Below are 17990 nucleotides of genomic sequence, written 5' to 3' on the forward strand. Positions count from 1 at the left end.
ACTGTTGAAGGCCCTCAGTGGTGGGCAGTTGATCTTGACGGAGGAAACTATAACCGTATATGCAAATAGAGATGATGTCCAATTGCATTGACAACAATTAAGAAGAAGAATGAGGCAATTTTGATATTACACGTGATTGTATTTTAATTAACTCTTATCTTCGTAATTATTGTCTTAAACAGTTGATATATTAAAAGCAGTTAATCGTACATGAACGACAAGGATCATTAATGCAAACGTCAAAATGATGATACTTTAGTTTTCTTGGAATTTATTCTACGGGGAAATGATTAGTGAACGTAATTCAAACATCAAAAGGTAGTTTAACACAATTCTAGACAATCATCTTTTGTTTTATCTTTTGTCCCCTTCTCAGCTTATCATTGTTTAAAGAAGATGCTCATTATTGAAACTTCCCCGTTGAAACCTCACTCACATGTGAAAATCTCAGTTAATCTTTTTTAATTTTCCTTCCAGACGGGTACAGTGATTCCCTATTTACCATAAGAAATACCATCGGACCGTAAACAAGTGGAAACACGCTATTCAATTCTTCTATAAAAGGTGTCATCCAGCTAAACGGATTGCTTTCATACGGACCTGTTACATATCGATAGCCAAAGAGAAGAAGAAGACTAGCAATCAAACTATAGGCCGCCGTAACGATTGTAAACAAGACAATAGTCAAAGTATCTCCTGTCCTGATTGCCTTTGCGATAACCTTGTACCAACAGTTGGGCATAGCGTTGAGTGGATCATCATCAACAGCGGTCACGCTATTGTTACGTGACTCATCTTCATTATGGCTGATTGCGTCTCGTTCCTTCCTTTCGATACTCTGGCTGGTTGCAGTGATTACGTTTCCAGTAGCCATGGAAGTGAATGGATCAACTTCTTCAGATTCACCGGAATCATGTCTCTCGTACAAGAAGGCGGCTATGTTGATCGTGGTGCACGTCATAAACAAAAGGGCTAAGATTGTTACGTTAGTATTAGATTAAATCGTATACTGCACTGTTAAAGACGATCAAGGCTATAAAAAGAAAGGAAGACATTACCTAGGGCCAGGAGATTATTCAGTTCGACATCAGCAGACTCGCAAGGAACATCGTCTTGTCCGTTACAAATGGCTATCTTCATAGTGCAATGAAATCAGGTGATTTTTAACTGGAAGCTGAATGTAACGATATAATTATTGAATTATGGATGGCGTGATTTGGACGATACGTGCAGTGATTAATCCATGGCTTACCGAAGTCTAATGGTGAGGTCACGGACGATTTGAAGTATAGAAGAAACTTGTAGGCGTTGGTTTTCCCTCTTATATTTGAAATCTAGACATCATTTCCTTTTGGGAACGTCTTCAGAGTAAAGTGGTCCGTTACTATGTCTTTGTTCTCTTAATATAGAGACTCGCTGGCACAGTCAACACGTTCGTTGAGACGCGCTGTTAGCCCAACTCCTCTCCTTTCCTTCTTCTTTATGGAGTTTGCGCATTGGGTGAATCTATACCCATAAACGCACTGGCAATCTTTACCCGATCTCTTATTTGTCTTTTTTGTCACCATTAAAAACTTATTTCTTTGTCCTTTTCTCTAAGGGTGTACATAGCCGAGTGTTTACGTGTGCTCCAAAATTATGTGTCCAACATGATCCATAGGATTTCTAACCACCTCTGCCATCGTTATAGTCTATAAGCTCCTGGTAAAGAGTTTGCTAACTTCATTTTTTGTCGTTTCTCGCAATGCAAAATAGATAGTACTCAATTTTGGATGTGAACTGTAAAACAAACAACCATTCCCAGATCTGTTGCGTATCCCGCCATATACATCGTTTAATTATTCAGCTCAACATGTAGTTGATGTTTGATCCATCATTTCATCTCAACTATGTATACATCGCTTACAGTGGTAGCCTCGGCTTTTTGAACTAGTGAAAAATGCATTTCAAATCACTTGCTTGTTTTAACCGTGATGCTGCTAGATGTCGATTCATTCCCGAGGAATATAATATGACATCAGTTCTTTTGGTTTTGCACTTTTGCAAATCAAGACCATCAGCAGAAGACGTGATTCGTCGCTGAGGACGTAGCCTATATACTTACTGGAAGACGTGTGAGCACCTGTAAGTGAATTCCCAGCCCGTTTAATTGAACCCTCTTTGGCGTAGTTTTTTTTTATGTTCAAGGGATGTCTTTTCAACAATCGAATTGTTCTTCATCGAAAAAAAGGGGGAGGCAATTCACGCCAGGCGCACCGTCAATTATCGAATTTAAATGCGATGAAAGCAGTGAAAGCATCCGAGGGCGCAAGCTATAGTTGAATTAGTTCAATTGTTACCATCATCGAAGACAAGGGTATATATAGAAAAACGTCCTTGACAAAAGAAAAACTTAAATCTACATAAATCCACCTATCTATACCCTTGAAATTAACCTTGCAGGCATAGAAACGTGTAGGTGAAGTGGGTAGGGTTAGAATTATTGCATTCGTTTTTTTTTTTCTTGTTCCACGTGCTGAAGGGCGATCTTGATGTCCCCTTTGCAGCCCTTTTTCACTTTTGATTTGCCATTCTCATGTTGGGCAGTGGTCGTTAAGGTGTTATGCGTTGTGTGGCAGAAAAGTTGTCTTTCTGTCTGCGGTGCACAGTCTAATTGTGTTCGTGTGCTAACTATACATTATCTACAGTGCATCTTTAGACGTTGGATAGGTGATAGATCAGCCCCTGAACCACTAACACCTGCTTCATTTGCTGTCCTCGCATCTTATCAATGGCTAATAAGACGTGAGTGCATGTGTTCTTTAGTCTAGTTTTAGATCTGGTTCCCATTTTTAGCTGCCAATTCAGTACCAGAAAATTTCTTTCTTTTTATGAAATTTAATAATTCTAATGTGATTTACGGGTATAGTTCATAAGGAAGGGTTTCGAATAAAAGTCTATTTGATTTGCGCTTTTTGCCTTCTAGCACTCAAGTGTATCAATGTGCATAAAATGGTTAAGAATACTGGGAGTGTCAAAGTGTCACTAGATGATTGAAAAAGACCAACGTAAATGTTTGAATTGGAGTATCGTCTTTTGATTGTGAGTTATTACGATGAATCTTTTACATGGTTTCGTATAGAAGCAGGCAATTGTGTGTGTTAACGTGATAATTTTAACATCAGGAAAATTACTGACGTCACACTTCCAAGTTGGTGAAAAGAACTCATTTAGCTGTTTTTTTGTGTTAACTTGTTTTGGGAAAGCAATGATGCATGTTATTCATTGCTGAATTTACAACAACAGGGTAGCTCTTCGATTCCCCCCCCCCCCTTTGACTTAGAGTGGTGTCTTCTTCCATAGCTCTATGTTAATAATATACGAGTATGGAAGAGGAATTACCAAAATTGTTTTTACTGCCATGTGACATCGATTTTTCCTGAAACTTCAACATTCCTCTTTGCAGTGTAGCAATCATTTGAAGCATTCGGTAAGCTAGCAGATGTTCTCTTACGATTAGATTGGGGTATTAAGTATTCATTGAATCTAACTCTTGACTTGTTGTGCTGCGCTTCATTTTGAAGGGTGAATTTGATTTGCTTTATTAAGGACGATTGATTGTCTCATTCGGAGACAATGTCGCTTATTAGATATCTAGACATTTCAGATTGTAAGTAAATCAATTCAATAACATCTAAGACAACCAATTTTAAAAGCAATTTGTTAACTGATTTACCAGTATGATTTGAGCTAAAAATTTGTTCAGTTGGAGTCTATATTTTGATGATATGCAAAACACCAAACGTTTCCAAACAGATAGTCTCATAAGAACGAAAATGCACAACTATAGTACCTATGGATTTAAAGAAACGTAAACAATGATGACATGGCTTCTACTGCCTCCACCAGCGCCAGAAATAGGATAACAAATAGGAATAGAACAGGCATGCCAATGAGTTGATCGTCACGATGCGCCATGCAAATCGGGCTGTTATCATTCGTTCATACCACAAGGGGAATTTACTGGCTACATAGTAATCGGCTAGGGCTAAAATCACGTTGACAAAGACGATCGCCGGATTTACGTAAATAACGGGCACGTAACCATTACAGACATATTCGACAGGGAATAGAAACCAGTAAATGAAGTCGATTACATCGGGGATGAAGACTGACAAATAGGAAAAAGCCATGGCCAACCGGAATACATTTGTTGGTTGGTTGCGAAGATGGCCATGGCGCAGAACAGTCACAACGAATAAAACGAGAACCGAAATCCCAAAAGCCCAGTAGAGAAATCTTGGACTAGTTAGTAAAATGTTAGGGTTGATTGAGTAATGTTTACGCGATTCATGAAGAAATTCTTCGTGGCTCATCAGGCTACTTTTGTCGATTTTTGAAATGCACTGTAAAAAGAATGCTCTATTTATGTAAGTTAAATGGATTCTAAAATCGTATACATTTAAAATGATAGTGAACTAAATAGCCTGAATTTTTCTTATTTTCAGATTTACCTTGTGCATGTTGTTGGGAGAAAAAACTGATATGTTATGCATTTATGCTGTTATATTTTGGCTTGTTCAATTTTCCTGCTTTCGTTTCTCGAGATGAATGCCCTTCCGTGTTATGATACAAAGTGTTGCTTATTGGATTTTAACCTTTTGCCCCAATTCATAGATTGCCGTACACACTTGTTTGAAGAGGCCTATTGCGCGTACTCCTTTTTACGAGTGTGCGCCGTGGATATCTGGATGGTACGTGTTACTTTCCTTTCAATTTACAATGCAGACGGAACATAATTTTTTTGTGTGTCTGAAAATGCGGAAAGGCTCTGGTGTATCTTCCTAGATCATCCTGTCTAAAATGGTGGAATTTATCGTGCTTTGATTAGATTTGATTACAACAGGAGAGAATGATTGAGGTCTATATTTGGGAGGGATTTACGTGTTGAGGGATATGGCCATCATGAACTTAGTAATCAATGAATGGATTAAGATTGGCTATGTTGACAATTAAAAGCTTTAGATATTGATTAGCATACTGCTTGCAATAGTTTATATATATCGGTGTTGTTTCTCGTATGTTTTCATTTGAAATCTCAATTCTAATGTCGGTTATTTTATATGACTGGGCACGAACACACACAATCGCATGTGAAGTGCTTTGCAAAGGCTTTCTCGCGAGTCTAATTTCTTTCTTTTTACTTTCGTATGGCACATCAATGTTGCATAGGGTGCCCAGCTTGATTTGATTAATGATGCCAAGCTGTTGATGACTGCAATTTGTGAAAAGCTTGAAATGGGATATCGTTTATTTTCTAGGTTTCACCTTTACAAAATTTGCGGAAATAAATACGAGAAATTTTGAATAATGTTGATTACATTAGACACAAAAAGCTTTAGACGGATCAGACAAGCCAGAGATTTGACACGCCTTAGTTGACCGATGAGCACAGGTTGTTTACAAATTCGGCATTAGGTGAAATGAACTGAAAATTATTTGAAAGAATTCTGACATTTAGTGTAACACGTATAGTTAATATATGGACGACAAAGCATTTTCTAAAACATTTAATTGTTGTCATGCAAATAAAAATCAGATAAAACACATTTTTAAACGACAGACTACGGTGATTTTCTCATTGTCTTTCAAAATTTACCTTTTGCAAAGATGTTTTAAGTATTGCAACTTCAAAGTGTATAGAAATCGTTCCCACAATCCCCGAATTTTCTGTTATTCTTTTCTAAAACTTCTTTTGAGATACGTTCCATATTTTCTTATTTCTCATAAGAAATACTATAGGACCGTAAATACCAGGAAACGCCAGGGTAAGATTTTGTAACGAAGGTGTTGCCCATATAAATTCATTGCCTTTATGTGGACCGGTGGCATACCGATGAACAAAGAAAAGAAAGAGGACAGTGACAAAAACATAAATCGACGCAATCAGAGAAAACTGCACCGCATTCAAGATATCTAACGTCCGAATTGCATTCGAAATTTTCTTAAAACAGCGGTTGGGCATAGCGTTACAGCAATCGTTGGCAACGGCATTGTTAGATGATTCTTTTTCATTTTCGTTGACTTCGCCTCGTTCGACCCTTTCAGTACTTCTTCTGGTTCCGCCGATATCATCAATAGTCGTAATAGTTGAAAGATCAATCTTGTGGCTTTCATAGGACGTCCATTTCCTCCACGAGAAGGCGAGCAAGTTGGCTGCAGTGCACATCATAAAGATAAAACCTTAGATTGCAATGATCGTCGTTAGTATTTAAGAAAACAAAAAAAAAACAATGCAGAATTATTAAAAAGGACAAGCAAGCCCAAACAGAAAGAGAAAAAAGAATAAATTACTTATGCAGACGAGGTTAGTTAGATCTGCATTGAGTGTGCAACAAGAATCGCCTTGTCCTTTGCTATTGGTCATCTTTGAAATCAGCTTGGCACTATAGTCTTCAGTGAGTTTTGCTGCTGCAAAACGGTTTGGTTGGCGCTAAATTTGATAAATGCTATTAAAATGAAATGATTTTTGGATGGCGTGATTTGGTAGGCAAACACATGCAACCATCATTCAATTTCCTACCGTTTGTTTTGGGAGAGCAGTTGAAGATGAACGAAGTTGTTGGCGTTTGCTTTAGTTTGGCCGGTATAGATTTATCTTAATTTATTTCTTAATTTTTTTGTGCGTGAGTGTGTTATTTCTAATTCTGGGTGTTCTTCAGAAGTGACGCTGTAACAGGTATTTTCTCTCCTTACATAGATTTAACGCCCTCCTTTTTTGCATTTGTTCTATCGAGTATGCGCATTGCATGAAATATCTTCAATATTTAAATTTTTTTATTCCTTTTAAAATTTCCGAACATTCAATGGCAGCTCGATTACAATAGAACTTGAAGTGTCTTAATCAGCGTAACGTCAGGTTCATTGCTTCGAATAATCCACATAGAATAGCAAGAATAATAGCAAAAGCTTTAAGACAAACGAGCCTATCTAACCATTCGTGAATGTCTAATCCGATTGCATATAGAAAATTGACGAGAAACGCAGAAGTCGAGCTGAAAAAAATGATGCCACATGCGACAGGTGTCGTCATTGTTTCTCGATACCAAACCGAGTGGTTGATGGCTGCGTATCTATCAATCAGAGCTAACCACACATTCAAAAACGGATAATAACGTGGTACAACAGCTAGGCCTACTAGTGGCTGACAAACGGACTGGACAGGATACCAATTGGAGTAAATAAATTCGATCATAGCTGAGTACAAAAAAGGCGAATACAGTAAGTTAACCATTAATAGGAAAATATTTGCAGGCGTGATTCGAAGCGGAGAACGGCGAACAATGTGCAGTATAGCCGATGTGTTGATAAGTAATCCGGTGACGGAGCAGATCAGTTTCACAACACCGAAGAATGCGTTTAGTGAGGTAGGAATGTTCACCTTTTGACTGGCAATGTAACGAATGGCTTCTCTGTTGTTGATGCTGCTGATGTTTTCCATCGTTGGAGTTTTAGGGATGAACATCAACATATACGATTGAACCTGTGTGTCTTGTAGGATAAATGCCATTCAGTTTGTGATGATGTTGGAGAGGACTATCTACTTGAACCGATCCATTTATATATTACGTTTCGTATTTGTTATTATGATCTTGCGTTCTGCTTTCGGTTTCAACGGACGGATACGTACTGATGCTATTCGACAGCTTCTGTCCGGGCGCAAGTTGGCCAGAAAATACTCTAAAGGGTCTCTGCATTCGTTTGTTTACCCATTATGAGTTTTAATTGAAGCACTCAATTTGAATATCAACTATAAGCACAGATCCCTCGCGCCTTCCGCGGTTTTATCGTTCAAACATGCAGCTCAACACACTTGGTGTTTGATCAGTTGTTTTCTCGTGTGTTATTTACAAGAGCATCGTGATTTTTTATTGTAAATCTACCAAAAAATTAATTTCAAATCATGTGCTTGTATTAATTACGCTTAATTCCATGTAGCCCAGCGATGGCGAGCGGCTAAAGCTTTGACACCTTTTAAATGTTTACACAGAATAAATTGGAATGAAGTTTTAGACGGCAGAGATATGCATATTTTTACGAAAAGCACTCAGCTAAAATAGCATATCTCGCTACTTTAATCTTGTATTGCAACTGAAAGCCTTTAGGAAGAAGCAATAGGATATAGAATTGCAGTGGAGATTTTTAGTCGAATCAGTCTCCTATAGAAATGACATCAGTTCCTTTGATTTTGCACTTTTTTGTTAAAATATGTTTGCGTTATTGCCTTGCAAAACGCATCGGCCAGCGCTAAAACCTTTTTCAATTTCGGGGCTAGAACGTATGTGAAACGATCGTTGAAATGCTAAAAGAATATAGCACCATACAACTTCGTCATTGTAACTTAATTACGTTTATCATTCCCCCCATTTAGTCAAAGATCATGAGAGCATTTGCAAGTGCTGAAATTCCAGGGCCGTTCAGAAATTCCGGTGTTTCAGAAACGAACTTTAATATTTTTATCCTTATAACCTCTTTATATTATTCATTAGATAAATTTGGAGTGCCGTAAATTTCCTGCTGTTTCTACTGGGCATTCACATCGAGGAGAGAAAATTCCTACCTGTGACCTGCAATCCTCATTTGCGCATCGTTTTGTGCGTTTTCACCCGGTTTTTATCGTTACGGAAGGACTTGAATCGACATTGTTTTGCGGATGAATGAAGGGTGAGTCTTATGATTCACATTATAGTCTAGCCTACTTTAACTTTAAACTTGGAATGTCTTAAGGAAGATAGCTTTTCTTCGCATATCTTTTGAAGTTGTGCAAAGATTCATAATAATTCTATTCAAAAGAGGAGGTGGTTACACAGCAGCGGTAACCTACTTTAATGTAAGTATTTCAGTAGGAAATTTCCTACTGATTGATTAAGTAGGTCGAAAATCTACTTAATTTGCAATTTTCTTACTTAAAACAAGTTTCCCAAGTCACTTACTGTAAATTGCAAATACTTATATGTGGTTATGCTACTTACACTTACCATCCCACTTATAAATAAGATGGAAAATGGCATTTTAAGTATGAAACATTCGAAATAAGTATGCTTTAATTTAAGTATCTTTATTCAAGTTTTGCGAAACATACTTTACCCATTTTTAATACTTACATTTAAAAGCTGTATCAAAATTAAGTATCGTTTCCCCAAATTTAAGTACTTTTTATACCATATAAGTTCTTTAGTTAAGTACCTTGCACAGTAAAGCAGGTTGACTAAATCAAAGTCGTTAAAATTGCAAGTATCTTGTAACTCTGACGAATTTTGATGATCAAACACTAATCATGAACTGTCAATTGAAAATCCCAACAACTTTTTTTAAACACATCAAATTCCATCACAGGAATACCGGGAAGTTTATAATGTTGCACTGTTAAAAAAGGTAATGATTTTCGGTAGATAATTGAACATTGTTCTTTCTATCTTTTTCTATTTCAACTAAGAAAACGATATTTAATTTAATCAAATTAATATTAGTATAAATTTATTCAAATTATAACTATAAACTTCAAAAATTTTATCAATCGGTGGTGTTTGATTACAGAATTTCAGCACGTAAAATCAAATAATACCATTTCTTAAAAATTTTTCCAAAAATTTTTCTATCACCCAACAGACCTTTATAGTATTTGTAGCTATGTTTGCAACAGATATTCCATCGAGTGTAGCTCAGTGGTAAAGCATCGGTTTACGATTCGGAAGGCCTGATGATCGAATCCCATGGTGTACGGTATTTTTTTTTCATTTCTGAACCCCATTTATGGATATACCTTAATTACCACAACAAATTTTGATATGATAGAAGTCATTTGCTGAATTTTTGACTAAAGATTATATAATTGTCCTATAGAAAAAAAAGTGTGCGAACGAATTTTAAGTAGGCTAGACCCTTTATTGAGCCTACTTAACTACTTACAACATTCTTACATGAAACAGGTTTTTTTAGTAGGAAATCTCGTGTAAGTATGGGCGGAATTTAAGTATCCAAAGCCATGTAAGAGACCCTGGCACCTCTTAAGTAGGAAACAATAAGTAGGGAGCCGCTGCTGTGTAAATGCTGAGTATAAGGCCAATTTAGCTTTCTTTGTTTTACATTTCTCGTCGAGCATATTCCTTTTTCATTGACTGTTCCAACTTATCCCTTATTCTCACTATTTCTTCGATAGACTTCTATGACTTTGATTGCATTAAAATTATACCAATTGGTAAAGAAATTTGCTATAAACTAATGGAATTATGCACAGACATTTCAAGCAGGTAGGCTACAGCTGATGAGATCAGATGGAAACATTAAATTATGCCTATCACTTTAATACAGAATGAAGTATGGAATTTTTTATTTTATTTGGCGTCAAGTAAAGTGCAAAGAAAGACTTGCTGAGATGTTAATATAGGCGGTGAGTTTATATTACCTCACTGACCAAAGTTGTCAGTAGCTATCCCCTAATTGAATTGGACTTTTCACCGCTTTTCACTTCATTTGAGAGCTGAATGTTAAAGGATTCCTTGCAAGTGGACTGGCAATTTTTTACGTTAGCTGTTCATTGGTTACTATCACATAAAAGAATTCGAATCGATCAACGTAATTATCGTTTGGGAGTCTATCAACTTGCATCAGCACATAATGGAAAATGCCCAGTTGCTTTGGCGCAAGGCTGTGGCGTCAATCGTCGTCCGACTTCATTCTCCAAACTCATGTCCGTTCTGCACACCGTTGGCTTAATTTTTCGATCCCGTTTTTCTCACAGTGGAACATGCGAGCATACCATGCCCCTTTTCCCGAGTTTGCGCGGTAGACACGTCTCTTTTTTTACGTCAAATCTGTTATTTCTTAATATTCCAAATATAGTGCAGGAAAAAGAATCCCGGGGATCCCGAGGATTGGCGATATTTATTGTTGAAATTTGCTCCAATTGGGCGGAAATGTTTTTCATAACACATTCTCCACTTGGCTAGCTACCAGCAAGCTAAAACTATAAGCATTCCAGTTACAAAGACATTGTTAATAACATATACTAATACTAGACTATAGATAATTAGGACGTTATTACAAATTTTTCAGATTAAATATGCGTACAAAATGCGTCGGCTTCAATTCATCGAGCCCGTGACAAAATACCATTGATCCATAAACAGCGTTGGCAAAAAGCTAAATTTTAAAAAAGGGCTCAGCACAGTTAAGATAACTGCATTTGCATTTAGACATTTGAGATTGTCTTTGACTGATCGGTCGACGAAAAACACAGAGATCCAGGGTTCCAGGCCTTACCCCGGCTGACTACCATTTAAAAATAAAATCTATTTTCATTGGGTTTCAGGAGCAAAAACTAGATGGCGTTGACGTGCACTTTGATAAAGATCACGAATGACAAGTAAAATGCGTGTCAGTATCGTAATATAATAGTATCGTAATGTATTTTTTATTAATTTCACGTGATGCTGATTTTTGTGTGTTTGTGTTTAGGTAATAAATCAATGCTGGCTGTGGTGAAGTGTGTGTGGTGAAGTTCACATAATACAAATCAGTGTACAATTTGCATCGTGACAAACGATGGGTAACATATAGCATGAAGTTGTGGATATGGTTTTCTAAAATCTGGTTTATTTAGATAAAACAGAAGGTTAAGACTCGCCACATTGAACTCACTCACCAATTAAATAAAAATAACTACCTGTCGAAATATTGCCTACACTATGAGTTATTCTTGAAGTTTTGATTTCATATCAAAGAAAAGGTGCCCCTGTTTTGATCATACCCTTCTTAGATCAAGGTATATGAAATGAAAAAATTTTTTTGATTTATCTTTAATGTTTGTCTTGCCTTGGTTTCATTGTGGAGGTGTTGCTTGGCTTGCAAGAATATGAAGTGTAATTGAACCATGGAGTTGAATGTTATTGATACGAAATGAAAAACGAAATATTGTGAAGTATTCATTCCGTAAGGTAGAAAAGTGCTATGTGGTGGACTCCATAGGCAATTTTTTTAAATTATGTTTATGATACTTAATTTTTTCTATTGCTTCAGATATAAAGCATCAATTCCATCATATGTTATGGGACTCATGTTTGCATCTAAGGCCGAAAATGGAAATATAACGAAACCAATAAAAACAGATATGGCTACCTGATATTCGTGTCATGTCATGTCTATACGTGTCAAAAAGAAGTCTGAGGTAATACATTTCGTCGTAGAATTTCCATAAGCCATGTATAACATCGATTAATTCTGTTGCAGTGCTCTTTAAAGAAATTTTGCTGCACCGAGCTCGGAATTTTCCGGGGTGTAAATTGTGATTCCTCATCGGTTTTCTTAAGAAACCAGTTTACGTTGACGCAGTAAGAGCTTCTAATTCTAATGCCAGAGTTCGTACGTTAGGGCACTCTTAAACATTCAATGCAAAAATTCACGTGCCCCTTGATTTAAGTTTTTTTATTCATTCCAGATTTCGTGATCGTTTTATGCCAACTAACCACGAAAGATGTCAAATAATTTTCACGTGTAAGAAAATTGTACACGGATAGAGATGCTGCATTTTCGAAGACAGCTACTTCCACGTCACCGTTGGTCGCTGATTGTCCCGAAGATGAAATTTCAAAATTTTAATAAATTGAAGTGCATACCTGGGCTCCCTTCTTTTCTGTGGCCCCGTTTCCCCTTGACTCGTAATAAGCCCGTAGGGGGTCATGCCCCTACTGTGATCAGCAGTAAAGGTTGTGAGTGCGCTGTCCGGAAAGGGGACGTGGGGGTCCTCAAGTTCTATGATATCATTGGAGGGCGAAGAGGCTACCCACAAATCCGAATTAACGGTTAATCGCTCACGTAAAAACTTGTCCGAAACCTTCCATCCTCTTCCGGCTTCTCTTAGCCACTCCCCGGGTAATCTCCCCGGGGGCTCGGTTCAATATAGGTAGGGTTTACCCCTACCTTGGTTTACTCTAAAGTTTATATATCAATATAAAATGCTGAAAACAAATTTTTCAAAAATGCTTTTTTCTGATGATCTAGTTTTTCATTTTGTACAATGCACTTTTCCTCCCATGATTTATCTGTATATATTGCGTGTCTTAGTGACATTTGGTTGAACCACATGGGATTTACAAGTTCGTTATTCATACATTCAGGCAACTAAGTTTCATTAGTGTATCATAGTTCAATTGCCACTTTGTAAGCATCGCATGCTAGATAATTAACATTTCGTGAACTTAATTTATTTAAGCCTTCACTGTTTGAAAGTGCAATATTGACATTAGAATACTTTTTTTCTATTCATGTTTTATTTCAACTTGACTCCGTAAGGAATCGAACCTTTACATCACAGCATACCTGGCCGATGCTCAACCACTGAGCTATGAGTCACATTACAATCTCACTGTTTTGCTCTGTTTTTTAAGGTGTGTGGACATTTAGGTGCAAATGTACATAGACTATACACAGTTAGAATTATATTGTCATATGGAAATTTCCTAGGTAAATGGATGAAATATGGTTCACTTTGCGGACTGTTTGGGTGGCATGTTAAGAGCTACCTTTTTACTAAAGAATAGTAAAATAGCATATATGTCAAACACATGAGAATGGTATATGGTTTATGAGAATATATCAATCAAAAGCAAAAATAAACAGTGGAATCAAGTTAATCAACTGTGACTTAAATATTAATCTAACTACATTCAATTAATCACCCCAAAACTTAAATTAAAGTATGCACATGTTTGCTATGTGTTGTTTCATACTGCTTGTATTAATTTTCTTTTCACAGACTACAAATACAACCAACTGCAGTCAACCATGGCAGTGTCACAATTGGCTACAAGATAGACAATCATGATACAACTACAAGGGTCTGGTGAAGAGTTTTTGCAAGGAAAAGGTTGACAAATTGTATGAGTGCAATCTACTTTCAATTCCCTACAAGTATCAATCTACATCTGGTAAATGTGCAGTAAGATTAAAAAATAAACTATAATGAATTGTATGAGAACACAATGTGTTTAGTAGATATGTTTGTGTCCAGTTAAGTCTCTTCCTATTTGGTAAAGGGATCTTGGTTTCTCATAAAGCCACAAAAAGTTCTGTTTCACTACTAACATAGTTGAACATTAGACAATAATAAAAGTAAGGCCTTTAGAATTATGAGTCAGAAGATCATAATGGTCAAACACTTGAATTGTCCCTTGTTATTCTACCCGAATCGGTAGAAAAAACATTTGATTTTGCTTCTTTACTATGATTTTAAATAATAAAAACCAAATTTTCTTTTAAACATTAAAACCTTGCGTACTTACGTCAACCCCACTCCGAAGCAGACGAAATATTTGACGGGAACGCAACATTGGACCACCCCACAGTAGCCCCCAAGGGTAACAACACAGTTGGCACCAGTTGAACGACATTGCCCCCCCTCTGTTTATTCGGGGGGGAGGGGGGACCAATGTCGCCCCCGACATTTAGGAATGGTGTCGGGTGGACCAATGTCGCGTTAGCAGTCGTTTCCTATTTGAATATTTGTTAGATACTTCAAAGATTTAAGCAAAAATCTGTATCAGGTGAAAAATATCAAAGTTGTCATATATTTACATAATATATTTACCAGAAAAATAAGCATTCGTTCAACTTGCAGTAGCCTCTAGGTAATCTTTTTTTTTTACTACTGTTGTGGCTTAACCGGATTTTCAAGTTCATCGCAGAAAATAGCTTCCAAAGCATAAAAACAGGAATATCGGGTCAAAATGCCAAAATAGAAAATGAGTAGCAGGAAGGTTGCATTATGTTGCAGTTAAATTCAGCTGCAAGCGATTGTGCTCCACGTTAAGACAATCAGGTATCACCGTTCTAACTGCTGTTTCAGGAAGAGCTATCCGGTTTGCTCCCATTGCTGGACCACCGTTGTTATTCAGAGTTCAGCTTACCACATGCAATGTCTCTACTTCTGACCGCTCTGATCTTCAACTGTTTGTTCATTGCTTGTTTTACCGCTCCACAGGAGCATGTCTGGACAGAAGAAGTCGTTTCTTATTCTGGATTTCAATTGTGGTCGATAACGCCTCACAACAAAGAAGCACGTGATTGGCTGTGGAAAATTCGATGCGATTATGGTAAGATGATTATTGAAATTCAGAAAAATAAAAACTGGTATTACTCATGGTTACTGATAATTTTTCTTCTTCTCGTGGTAATGGATAGAACTCGATGTGTGGAAAGAAAGCAGATCCGGAAACAGCACAATGGATCTATTAATACCTCCAGATTTCCAGACGGAATTGAAACTACGTCTGACCGATGCTAAAATTCCATACGTGGTAACAATAAGCGATGTGCAAACAGTAATCAACAACGCCAATTCCAACGTTACCATCAGCGACGAAATATCTAAAGCACAAGGTACATTTTGCAGAAGCTTTGAAACCAAATAAATTTGCTTACTTTAAAATCAGTAATAAAAGCGACGCACTATTGATATTTGATTAGTTTTCGAAGAATCGGTTTGTCCATTGACATTCTTTGACAGTGCATTATTATTTGTTTTTAAATCGTTATTTGTTTTTGTATCAATGGTTTCGTTCCTCTTATTTACATTTTTTGGTGTCGATTAGGCCACAAAATGGACTGGAGTAGCTTTCACCGTTTGATTGATATATACGACTACCTAACTTACCTGGAGAATACTTATCCGCAAATCGTCAAACTGATTAAAATTGGCTGGTCATACGAAGGTCGGCCACTTTACGTTGTCCGTATCTCCTCAGCTTCATCGCCGGACACTAACCCAGCTATCTGGATCGACGGAGGTAAGGTTCAACCGTGGGTTTAACAACCATTCTTTTAACATGCCGTTTTATTTAAACGGAAATGGGAAGAAATTCACGCAAGAGAGTGGATTTCATCAGCCTTAGCGACGTATATTATCCATCAACTTGTGGAAGTTGATGGCAACGCGGGCCTCTGGTCTAACGTTGACTGGTACATCATGCCCATGATGAATCCAGACGGTAATTGAAATTTTCGCACGTGGTGCTAAAAAAAAAAAAAAAAAAATACAAATTTCTTTATAAAGGTTACCAGTTTACACATACGAAAAATCGACTATGGCGAAAAAGTCGTTCTATATCTGGCAAGTTTTGTCGAGGTGTTGATCTAAATCGCAACTTTGGTTACAAGGTATTCTTATACTTTTACTTCTTTTTCTTCCCAATGGTTTTAAGTTTGATTTTTCATCCGCATTCCTACGTGTTCAACAGTGGGGCGGATTAGGCGCTGGCCGAATCCCGTGCTCTGAGACTTTTCGGGGACCCGCTGCTTTTTCCGAGCCGGAAACTGCTGCCGTTTCAGAATTCATTCAAAGCAAATCGACCAAAATTAAAGTAAAATTTATCTAACTTCCCACTTCATCAAAGTTTTGAAATTATCTTTTTATTTAAAATGTAAGGTTTTTCTTACACTTCATAGTTATGGTCAGCTTATACTCCTTCCTTGGGGTTATAGTTATCCAGCCGTTTATCCACCGGATTACGACGAACTGTTGGCACTGGCGAAAAATGCTGCGTCGAAATTTGTACGTTTCAAGTATTCTGTAGGCAACACCGTCGAATTACTGTACACAGCATCTGGTATGGCCGCTTGTTTAAGGCTAATTCCTCTTTTCTTTTAACTGTAACTCCCGGATTTATTTTTATGCAGGTAACTCGGCTGACTGGGCTAAATCTATTGGTATCAAATACACCTATTGTGTCGAATTGGGTAATATTGGAACCTATGGATTCGTTTTACCCCCTTCCCTGATTCTGCCCATATGTGAAGATTTTTTCCCAGCATTGAAAGTCTTCGCCGATAAAGCAGCCACTACGACAAATTAGTAACTTAGAACCTGTGCCACGGCGCAGCCAAAAATTGTTAGTTGTACAGTATAGACAGTTTATATCTAACTTATTGAAACTAACGGCAGCGTTTCAGCGTTATAATCGAAATACACTTACGAGGAGTGGGGCCGACGAATCGCAATACCTATACCGAGTGACGTTATTTAGGAAATGGGAAATCTTCCACTGATTATTATTTTGGTAGTTCCAACTTGCTATTCTATCCAATTTGCCATACGACACATTAACGGAGAGGAAGCTATCTCCTGACAGCAGAAGAGTAGTACACACTGCCTATGGCAGACTTAGATAGTTGGATTTAAAAAAATATATATAACTATTGAAACCTTGGAGGCTTAGGAGACTCGATTGGAAGCTAAAACTGGACCAATCGGATCTGAAGTTAAAAAACAAAAATCCCTTGTGATTGACCTATAACGAAAGAAATCAAGTTCTAAATTCGGAAACAGGCTGTGAAAATCCTATGCAGATACAAAAAACTATCAACGAATTGAACGAGACCCTCTTGTACGTTCCTAGCGATCACCACAAAAATCACGGGCAAAAAATTGTTGGGAATGAAAAGAAAAACTAACCTTGGCAGTTACAAATAAAGACAAGTCTTTCGTCATCCCGTTGAATTGATGGCACGAAGTAAAAAGTTCACGATTGAACTTGACGTTAAGAAAAAGAGGCCATAATGTTTCCTGTTCCGTTTCACAATTCTCCCTGCAGTGCCTTAAAAAAAAGACAATAACAAAATTAACATTATAATAAACCAACATATACTAGTCAACGAAAAGACTTAAGAAAGCTTTAATTTTTCGTAACGAAATCTGACTTTTTAATACGTCAACTTACGATATGATGGCCGAATGAAACGAGGGAACACTTCTGATCGTGTTTCCTTTTCAATGTCATCTTTTAGGCTGCATAGTTTATTATTTCCACAATGGATGAAGGTCCAGCCCCTGTAATGAAACTATTAGTTTGTTTATGCAGAAACTGAGTTGGAATTCACTTGAACTTACTTAAAGATTCTTACTTAAACATTTAAGCTAAACCCGTGGCTAATTAACTCAATTTAAAATCAATTAGCGA

The 17990-nt window shown here is 37.1% G+C and overlaps 3 protein-coding genes and 3 long non-coding RNA genes across 8 annotated transcripts; 3 read left to right on the plus strand and 3 right to left on the minus strand.

The window, feature by feature from the left end:
- Positions 1-127: 127 nt before the first annotated feature.
- Positions 128-1393, minus strand: LOC116923013. Its single transcript, XM_032929537.2, has 3 exons — positions 1253-1393; positions 1059-1174; positions 128-972 (listed from the first exon to the last, which is right to left on the minus strand). The coding sequence occupies exons 2-3, from the start codon at positions 1138-1140 to the stop codon at positions 452-454; spliced, it is 603 nt and encodes a 200-aa protein (XP_032785428.2). The 5' UTR covers positions 1141-1174; positions 1253-1393; the 3' UTR covers positions 128-451.
- A 1138-nt stretch (positions 1394-2531) lies between these two features.
- LOC123472652 lies at positions 2532-8762 on the plus strand. Its single transcript, XM_045174530.1, has 3 exons — positions 2532-2784; positions 4657-4733; positions 8529-8762. The coding sequence occupies exons 1-3, from the start codon at positions 2532-2534 to the stop codon at positions 8694-8696; spliced, it is 498 nt and encodes a 165-aa protein (XP_045030465.1). The 3' UTR covers positions 8697-8762.
- Positions 5273-6842, minus strand: LOC116923015. Its single transcript, XR_006647157.1, has 3 exons — positions 6563-6842; positions 6334-6472; positions 5273-6222 (listed from the first exon to the last, which is right to left on the minus strand). It is a non-coding gene; the product is annotated as an uncharacterized LOC116923015 (long non-coding RNA).
- Positions 8763-11382: 2620 nt separating the features above from the next.
- LOC116923094 lies at positions 11383-12737 on the plus strand. Of its 3 annotated transcripts, XR_004394335.2 has the most exons (7): positions 11391-11435; positions 11497-11587; positions 11642-11803; positions 11872-11975; positions 12058-12205; positions 12268-12368; positions 12476-12737. It is a non-coding gene; the product is annotated as an uncharacterized LOC116923094 (long non-coding RNA). The 3 variants fall into 3 exon arrangements; XR_006647156.1 differs by having other exon boundaries at positions 11383-11587; positions 12268-12399; XR_006647154.1 differs by having other exon boundaries at positions 11383-11587.
- A 1838-nt stretch (positions 12738-14575) lies between these two features.
- Positions 14576-15315, minus strand: LOC116923063. The gene is made up of 2 exons (XR_006647153.1): positions 15173-15315; positions 14576-15103 (listed from the first exon to the last, which is right to left on the minus strand). It is a non-coding gene; the product is annotated as an uncharacterized LOC116923063 (long non-coding RNA).
- LOC123472675 (carboxypeptidase B-like) lies at positions 14951-17037 on the plus strand. Its single transcript, XM_045174602.1, has 8 exons — positions 14951-15128; positions 15217-15414; positions 15627-15821; positions 15891-16022; positions 16088-16191; positions 16272-16394; positions 16460-16640; positions 16711-17037. Exons 1-8 carry the CDS (start codon positions 14951-14953, stop codon positions 16884-16886), a joined length of 1287 nt encoding a protein of 428 aa, XP_045030537.1. The 3' UTR covers positions 16887-17037.
- Positions 17038-17990: the final 953 nt, after the last annotated feature.

The sequence above is a fragment of the Daphnia magna genome, linkage group LG5, assembly GCF_020631705.1.
Source record: "Daphnia magna isolate NIES linkage group LG5, ASM2063170v1.1, whole genome shotgun sequence".
Lineage (NCBI taxonomy): Eukaryota > Metazoa > Arthropoda > Branchiopoda > Diplostraca > Daphniidae > Daphnia > Daphnia magna.